Below are 8,893 nucleotides of genomic sequence, written 5' to 3' on the forward strand. Positions count from 1 at the left end.
TACATTTATTTGAAGCTTATAAAACTAACCCATTTTGAGAGAAAAAAAAATTCCCTGCTGATTTTTCACTCTCAACGCTTATACTGTGTAGGGCTTACACTCTTTGTATAGATTATTGCTATGCACCTGTTTTACACCAAAGCAACATCAGGGACTTTTCTGCTTGTTTAAGGACTTTCTCTAAGACAGTAGCCTTTTGGAGATAGTCTTTTCCCTTTAACACTGAAATTGTCTGGGTATGGAGTTGTAAAACTTCAACAGTTTAATTTAAGTTTAGAAGGATTCTAATTGCATATTAAATTATTATTCTGTCTATTTATACAGCCACATGAACAGCTATATTTTCTTTCACTTTTGACATTTGGGATAAAAAGCCATATGTATCATAAATATTGGATGTAAGTCATTAAAAACTGCCTTCCTGGGACTTTTACATCTTTAAAAGGTGAATTAGTCACCTTATGTACAGAATAAATAATGTTCAGAAAAGAGCAAGCATTTTTTCTGTGCTTAAGTATCAGATCTCAAGGGACTTTGTTCCTTTCCCCAGACGGTAGTTTAATTTTTCCAAGGTAGAGTGGTGATATAAATCTTCCAACAAGAGTCCTAAATGTGAAGATCCTCCAGAAACCCTGCTCCATGTTCTAGCTTGTCCTTTTCAACAGATGCTTGCTAATAGGCAGCATGCAGGAATACAGAGGAAGACAACTGAGTGCCTTTAAGGTCTCTTCCATTTGGGAAGAAAAAGGTGCTGTGTCTTAGACAGCTAATGAGCAGAACGAGGGGACTGGGATGGAAGTACTCATTGTGCTGAGGCATCGTGTTCTAGGCACTTGCCAGAGTTTGGTTCTCGCAGATCTCACCAGTGATGCACCTAGCCAAACAAAAATTGTGGCAGGGAATTAGATAAAGTAGTGGAAAGGAACCTATCCTACACAGCCATAGAAATGGTACTTCAAGATTTTTAAAAAATATTAAATGCCAACCTTCTGAAGTATAGAACTAGTTCTAGGTCATATAGTTGGTTTCCCAGGGTAGGAATGCCAGAAACACATACCATCTTCCCTGGTTGCCCAGCAAGAAAGCATGCAGACAGAAAATAAATATGTGGATTTGGGAATGATTAGCATTATAACTGCCAACCCAGACAAGGTGCTTTTATGGTTAGTGTTGTTTTCTACCTTCCCCTTCCCCAAGCATGATAATCTTGAAGATTTGCTTGCTGTGTGAATTGACAATGAAGCCAAGCACTTTTACTGACAAAATCTGGAACCATATAAGTGGGCTACAGAGAGTACCACTGTGCAGTGTTATGCATAGTGATTGGAATACAGTATATATGTGTGTGTGCATTGAAATGCAGCTGTAAGTCCTATCAGTGAAATACATTGCAAATTATGGATGCTCCCTACAAATGAGTCTATTACAGTTGCTCTTCATCATGAAGAAAAATTCATGTATTTCTTTTTGCAAAGAAAGTTATCATGTTTTGCCCTAACTATATTTATTACTACAAGGATGTGCCAGTTAAAGTGCTCAACAGGAAATATGACAGTTTAAAAGCATTGTAAAACTTACATAGCTTACTTCTTTTTCTAAAGTGCAACAAGGATGAATAGAATGGGCCAAGGTATGAAAATTAATGGTTCTGCATGACCTAGCAACTGCTGTGGGTTTCCTTCTATAACTTTGTCCTTGTGAAAACTTGTGAAATTAAAAAAAAAATAGTTACAAACTTTATTCAGTTATTGGTTTGTTTGGTTGGTTGGTTGTTCTGTTGGTTTTCTTTTGCCTTTTTTTTCCCTCCAAACCAGAAGTAAAACTGGCTGCTGCTGCTGCTGCTGTTGCTCAACCCTGTTTTATTTTTTTATCCTCTCATCTGCTTGCCCTTCTAATTGCACGTGTCCTTTTATAAACACTGAGGTTCCTACTCAATGAAGATGCCTACCCTGGTGCAGACATTAATTTCCCATTCCTCATTGCAGTTCCTTTATTCCCTTCTCCTCCCTATGCCCCTGTCCCCTGTGTATGTTCATGAGCATCTTTTTATGTTGGAAATACTGACTGACGATAGTCGAGAGCAGTTATGCATTTTGGAAGAATGTTAATGGCTTTGACACCAGAATGCTTTTCCATTAATGTTTTGTTTGTTTTCCATTTAGCAGAGGAAGGGTATTAATATGAAGCAACTTGTCACATACTACATTATGATTTTATAAAAAAAAATAGTATTTGTGTACCTGTGCAGCTCAAATAGAAAAAGTATAAACAGCGTACATTAGAGAAGCACCTTATGTACTTTGTGAGCAGTGGAAGAGGAATGTCTAATATGGATGTAAATCTGAATTCTTCAAATCATGTTGAAGTCTAATTCTCCTCTTTCTCCTGTTCTAAAGTCAGAAGTCTAAAAGTTTTGACTTTTAGTTATACCATGTGCAATTTTCACTGCTAACTGTAGTCAAATAGATCAAATAGTTTATTACAGCGATAATTTTCTGATATGGATATCCTAATGAAATTAGGAGGTTGGTCATTATGAGTAGAGGAATGTTTAAATCAATTGTGTTATGTTGTTAAAAATGTTTATATCGAAAAGTAACAGGAAATCTCCCATTTGTTCAGAAACCTATCCCAAGTCAGACATTCTTAGTAACTGCCCTGGTTAGTTTTTGAAAGTGAAAAGCAGCACCAACATCAAGAGATGGTACTCTAGAGCTTTAAATGGAGGTCCTGCCACTTAGAGCAGTCACAGCATGGTTTTGACAATGCAAACTAAGTTCATAGTAACTTTGTTGGTCTGACTGTTGACGCAAAACCATATCTAGCAAATCTACAGGTTCTTGGCATGGGTTCCCACTGGCCTAAGCTGACAGTGTCAGGCATTTTCCAGTGAAATTCCCATTGACAAGAGTAAGAATACTGCTAGTTTAAAAAATAAAAATTCACCAAGAACAAGTCCAGAATAGTATTTTTGTCTCAAAACTTTAGTTGCCTTGGAGTAAAATAAAGACCTTCAGAGAAAGTAAGAATAGATTCTTCTCTCTTTCACTGGGAATTATTTACTGCATGGAGAAACTTCCATTACTTTTTTCTCATACAGGAAGAAATTGCAAGGGAGAATTTTCAGTTTAGCTATAAACAAGCTGCCTGTGTGGAGGGTGGGAGGCACACAAACTCATACATACAAACTCCTTTGAAACTGCAAGTGTCACCAAAAAAGAAAAAATAATTTTTAAAAAAAGCATTTTTAAAACAATTGTAGCATATCCGAGCATTATGGTGAGAATACAGATTCAGTAAATCTTTGTGTCATGTTTAGCTAATATTTTCTTTGCCTCAGCTCAGAAGACAGGGTGTTTCACAGTGACATTTATTCAAATATGATTACTCAGTCCAGAATTAATGACAGAAATTTTAAAGCACCAGAACAATAAATCTGTTGGAGAGAATTGCTAGTCTTACACAACATGAAGAAATCTAATTTTTTGTAATTTTACTTCAGTTATTTATATCTTTTTATGCTGCAGGGAACAGTCTTACACAACATCCTAATTTTTATTTATTTGTAATAATGTTACCGAAAATTCAGAAGAAAAACTCCTTAACACCAGTGTAGCATTAAGAAGCAGCATTTTCTTTATCTTATCAGTGCCAGGTGCGAGGGGTATATCTTCCCCAAATCTCACACACTGTATGCTGCCCCAACCGAAGCTTATATCACCTGATTACATGCATATGCATTATTTTCCCTGAAATAATCATGCATATTAAAAAACTGATAATTTTGCATAGCTATTACACATGTGGCTTGAGCTTAAGAAAGTCCATTCTGTGGACTCTGTCGTGTCCTACCGGTCACCGAAGAAATAGCATTTCAAGATTTTCTTGGGAACTCTCCCCTATATGGTGGATAATTAGCAAAGAAGCTGTGTTACCAGAGTTTGTGGTTATCAGTCTTCAAACAGCTTAGCTTGCCCTTTCTCTTCTGTTTTGTCGTCTTCTGTGTCTCCCAGACCATAGACTTGTAGTTTGGATTTTTCTCATTCCTTTTCCCTGTGAAGGTTTTTACGTCTCTATTGTACAGACTAGTATTTGCAAGGTAGCATAACAATAAGAGATGAAGCCTTTAGAACCTTTGTGGATGCACTGGGATGCTGATAGCCCATTGCAAACACAGGTGTTTGAGAGGAAAGTAGATGTTTTCTGCATTCTGATACATGAAGTTACTTGGCTGTTCCAACATCTCTCAGGTTATATTGTCAAAAATAAACCCATCAAATAGCACAGGAAGATCAGGGACTCTTTTGAACAGCTTGTAAAAAAATGAAACAGAAAATTATGCCTGTTCTCACTATATCATAGAAACACATATGGTAAGGCTCAATATGCATATACCAAAAGGGAGAGAATCAGGCTGACCATGACAGAGAACTGGAAAAAGCTGGTGCATATATCAATATATAAAGACTTTACAAAGGTTTTTTCTGGACTGATTTAAAGGAAAGAATAAGTAGTTTGTTTAAGATATGTAGAAATCCGTACTAAGACTTTGGAAAACTTAGACTCGAGCATAACAAAAAAGTCTGAAAAATGTGTAAAGGATTCGAGCAGGACATTTAGTAACTGGGAGCAGGATATCATAGTGGCCAGGAGTAAAGACGAGAAGTGTCAAGCTCACATTTCAAAGGTAAGTATAGAGGTCGAATGACTTTCACAGGAGATTTGTCATTATGTGGTCAAAGGCAATTTTTACAGCAGAAAAGGAACAGGAAAGGTACTAAGCTGGGTCCAAGCATTTGATGCTGGAGATGATAATGCCTGGATCAAGGTTTCAGCATTGGCAAAAGGAAATTTAGCCAGCAAAAGAAATTAGAATCTACCAATTTCTGTATTTATTATATATTGTCTGTATTTATTACTTGTTTTGAAAATTCCAGGGAAAGCAGGGGAGGTGGAAGTGCTTTACACAGGCTGGTGAGAAACTCACTGCAGTTCACCCCTGATCCTCAGCACTCATGCAGTTCTCCCCTTTCTTGCAACAAGGTTGAATTAACTTGCACCAAGTTCTGTTTGTAAGGGACGTTTGTACACCATATGTTTAAAAAAAAGGTAGAGATAAAAGTTCACAGTGCTTAACTTGACTCAAAATCATTTTAAACACAAACCATTAGAAAACTGTTAGTTTTAAATTGTTTATGTGATCTTGCAAGGCTTTTAAAACATGATAACCATCACACTTTACACCTCTCTGAAAGGTTAGTTTAATCATAGATCACATAAAATTGGTTTCCACAAATGCATAATGGTTCATGTGACGCACTTGAACTAAATGGTTTTTTAAATGGAGCTGAAATTATTTTGATGTGTACACATTCCCAGATTTTTTTTTCCTACAACCTTTTTTAAACCAGCCCCCATCAGGAACCGTTCCCTTAAAGTCTCATTAATAATTCAGATGTTCTGATGACTTTAAAAGATCTATGGAATTGAGGCTTTTTTTTTTTTTAACTGCTTGACAAAAAGATAAATGAATGTAGAAAGAAGCGGTATGAGTCTGGCAAGCTGTAGATCATCTCTGAACAGATTGTAACTTTATCATTCTGTCAGGAAGAATTATTTAAAGCACTTAATCAGTTAGCTTCAATGTGCAGGATGTAACATTATGAATTCCTATCGTCCAATCTGTTTAAATCAAAGGGAACTTAATTATAATAGGAAAGAGAGAGAGAGAGATGGGAGATTGAACATTGTTCAGACTCAGTCAACTTTAAGGAAGCAGGGAACTGTTTATCCTGATTGCAAATGAGGAGGACATTTTAAAAAGTAGTAAAATACATTTTAGAAAATGACAAGAAAAACAATACAGTAGTTCTGTTTACCTTCAGTAATAAACCACTAATGATTAATAAAATTCCTTTTTTAATTTAATTTTTTAAAAAGCATAAGTACAGTTAACAAATATATCTGAAACAAAAAACTAATTAAACCCTTATGAGTTTGGGGTTTGTGGTTGAGGAGAGGGGGTGTTGCATGTAGATGCTTAAAATCCCTATCAAGTACTAGTGTTTAAATTTCATATTTAGTAAGTGACAGAGAAGTGCAGGAATTCTGGAAATCAATCCACTTCTTTAGGCCTTAACTTCAAAGCTAGTTGCTTATTTTTATGCCTTTATGACTAGATATTTGTCCTTTATTTTTCCCAGTCTTTCAGTTCCTATTGTTTGCCTCACCCATTGAGCTTATATTCTTGATCCTTGGGTTTCCGAGGTGGATTTCACTTTGCTTATTTTTAGTTAATTAGTTAGCTAGTTCACTATGTATTTCTGTATTTATTTTAAATGAGCACTTCTTCTGCTCCTGCCCAGATTCCAGCCCAAATACAGCAGCATTTCAGTGGTAAGCGAAAGTGGCAGTTTGTATTACGCAAGTGAGACACTAAAGCTTCTGAAGCTTGCTTCCCTGTTGGAATAAAAAGTAATTCATGCATGTAAGAGCAGCAGCTCTGATGTACCCCAATTGCAGAACCCCATCCTCAGAACCATTTGTGCCCACTGCTCTGCACACCCACCTCTGGAATTTGGGGAAGGAGGATGTGAAAGGAGTCTGCTGTTCACAAATGCTTGTCAAAGCACAAGCACCTAATGGCTATAAACCACTCCAAGACCAGGAATTTCTGTCTTTGAGTAGAGCTATCTTGTAAAGTTGCAGTAATTGCACTCTAAAGGGCTTCAGAAATTTATTTTTCTTTTTTCTTTTGTGAATTTTAAGAAGTTTTTGTCTTCATCTGTGCATGAACACGTGTTCATACATCTGTGTATGAACCACTATACTGGTTACGATCATATGCAACTAGAGAATGGCTGCAATGCTGCAGTGTCTCACCATCCTCACTCCCTCTCACATTGCTCCCAGCCGACCCTAAATCAGTATCATAAATTCCTTCCATGGAGATAGACACTGCCCAAAGATATAAAGGGACCAGCTTCCCCATCTAATCTTCCTTGAAGTGCTTTCTTCCTTTCCTTTTCTATCACATATTACTACCAATCCATTCCGGATTAACTTGATCTGCAGCATCAAGTATGTTCCATAACCCTTCTGAAACTGGAGAGTTCAGCAGCACCCAAGCAGCCAGGTTGCTAAGCAGCAATATAATGGCCATCCCGAGCAGGAATTCAGCTGCTGTCAGCATGAATGGCAGGCCTAGTACCAACTTCAAAAGTTCTTCTTTACGTTCTCCTGCATGATTTCGGAGCCAGCTGTAGTGACCACCCTGAGTCTGAAATGGTTCAGAGAAGCCTCTGACTCTTTGGGTGCTCCTCCATTTTTCTGCATTACCCTTATCCCATCTGCTCTCCCTAGCTTCTCAGTTTAGCCTTTTATTTGTACCATTTTTTCAATAATTGAATCAGAGGATGTTCACTCGAGCATAAAAAAAAAAAGGGCTCTCACGTTCAACAAACAAACCGGCTTATTGACAGTTTTCTTTAGCTTATACTATCAACTCTGCAAACATGTCATCTTCCTTTCATTAAAAGTATTTTCAGCGGTATTAATCTAATGCACTGTACTGCCAGTAATTAGTCAAGGTCACCTTCTATTGATTGCCTTTTCTCTATAAACTGTACTGACTTACTGACTGCTCCCCCTTCTTTTTTTTTTTTTTGGTGTTGGTGTTTATGTGTATATGTGCTTCACTAATTAAAACTCTCATTTTCCCTCCTTATTCTGTCTCTACCCATTTTGCTCCTTAGCAGAAAAGAAATGGTTTACAGATGAGCCGGATAATGCCTATCCCAGAAACATTCAAATCAAGCCCATGAGCACTCACATGGCCAATCAAATCAATCAATATAAATCGACAAGCAGCTTGATACCACCAATCAGAGAAGTTGAAGATGAATGTTGACTCCTTCGAGGCCAGAACTATTTTTTTAAAGCCTGACAAACTTCATGAATGGTGATGTGACATTTATTCCTCTTACATGCTGGAGAAGTTAAGAAGGGCAAGCTTAATGGGAAATAAAATAGACAGATCTTTGTTTGTCTGCCTTTAATATTGCTTCCACATATTTTGGAAACTATTTCATTTATAAATGAACATAATCAAAACTAGTCATGTATAGCCTCTAGCATTTTAAATTATTTTTATTTATTAGAAAAAATATATTTTTTCTTTTTTTTTCATTGTCAAGTATTGTCCCTTGAAAAAATGGCATATGTGGCCAGACTCCTAAGAATTTAAAAAAATAACAAACCTTAGTCTTTGGCTTACAGGAGAGTGATGGTCACAGTTATAAGGACATGTAATTAAGGGAGACAAATGATATATTTACAAAAAGAAAAAAAAAGGTCCAACTTGTATTTTAGTAAATCAAAAAAAAAAAAAAAAGAAAGAGAAAAACAAAAGAACAGTTCACCAAAATGTTTCTTTACTGGAGGATGTGTATTTTCAGCGTTGACACCAACTCTTAATAAACTGAACTTATTTATTTTCAAAGTTGAAAGTCATATTTTTGTACATGTAAAATTATTCTGAAATATTCTTTGTTTTATTATTACATGCAGATTCTTAATTGCCAGTTATGTTAAGGTCCAATAACCCACACATACACACTGCACAACCCCCCCCCCTCCCCAAAGCCCCAGCATCCTTTATAACCTTCTGAGACACTGGCATAGTGAACGTCGCTACCCTAAACCAAGGACCAAGGGCCACGTAGGTAGCGTGCTCAAGTCAGCACTTGCGATAAATGGCAGACCTGGCAATTCCGCTCCACTTCCATTAGCCATCAACAGCTGCTAATTTCAGGAAGGCAAGCTTGGCAATTCATCTTCTTCTTCCGTGTATGCTTTAATCTGGAGAGCATAACCAGTGCATGAAATAAGTTAT

At 36.7% G+C, this 8,893-nt stretch overlaps 1 protein-coding gene across 1 annotated transcript in view; it reads left to right on the forward strand.

The window, feature by feature from the left end:
* Nucleotides 1–8,604, forward strand: part of LOC104490944 (calcium-activated potassium channel subunit alpha-1) — a gene marked incomplete at its 5' end in the record, with an annotated part of 129,780 nt that extends 121,176 nt beyond the window's left edge. The window contains 2 exons of the mRNA XM_010133295.1: nucleotides 1,602–1,630; nucleotides 7,755–8,604. Coding sequence (XP_010131597.1) covers nucleotides 1,602–1,630; nucleotides 7,755–7,909 — 184 coding nt within the window. The remainder of the gene's footprint in view (nucleotides 1–1,601; nucleotides 1,631–7,754) is intronic.
* Nucleotides 8,605–8,893: the final 289 nt, after the last annotated feature.

Source organism: Buceros rhinoceros, unplaced genomic scaffold (genome assembly GCF_000710305.1).
Source record: "Buceros rhinoceros silvestris isolate BGI_N320 unplaced genomic scaffold, ASM71030v1 scaffold7643, whole genome shotgun sequence".
NCBI classification, from domain to species: domain Eukaryota; kingdom Metazoa; phylum Chordata; class Aves; order Bucerotiformes; family Bucerotidae; genus Buceros; species Buceros rhinoceros.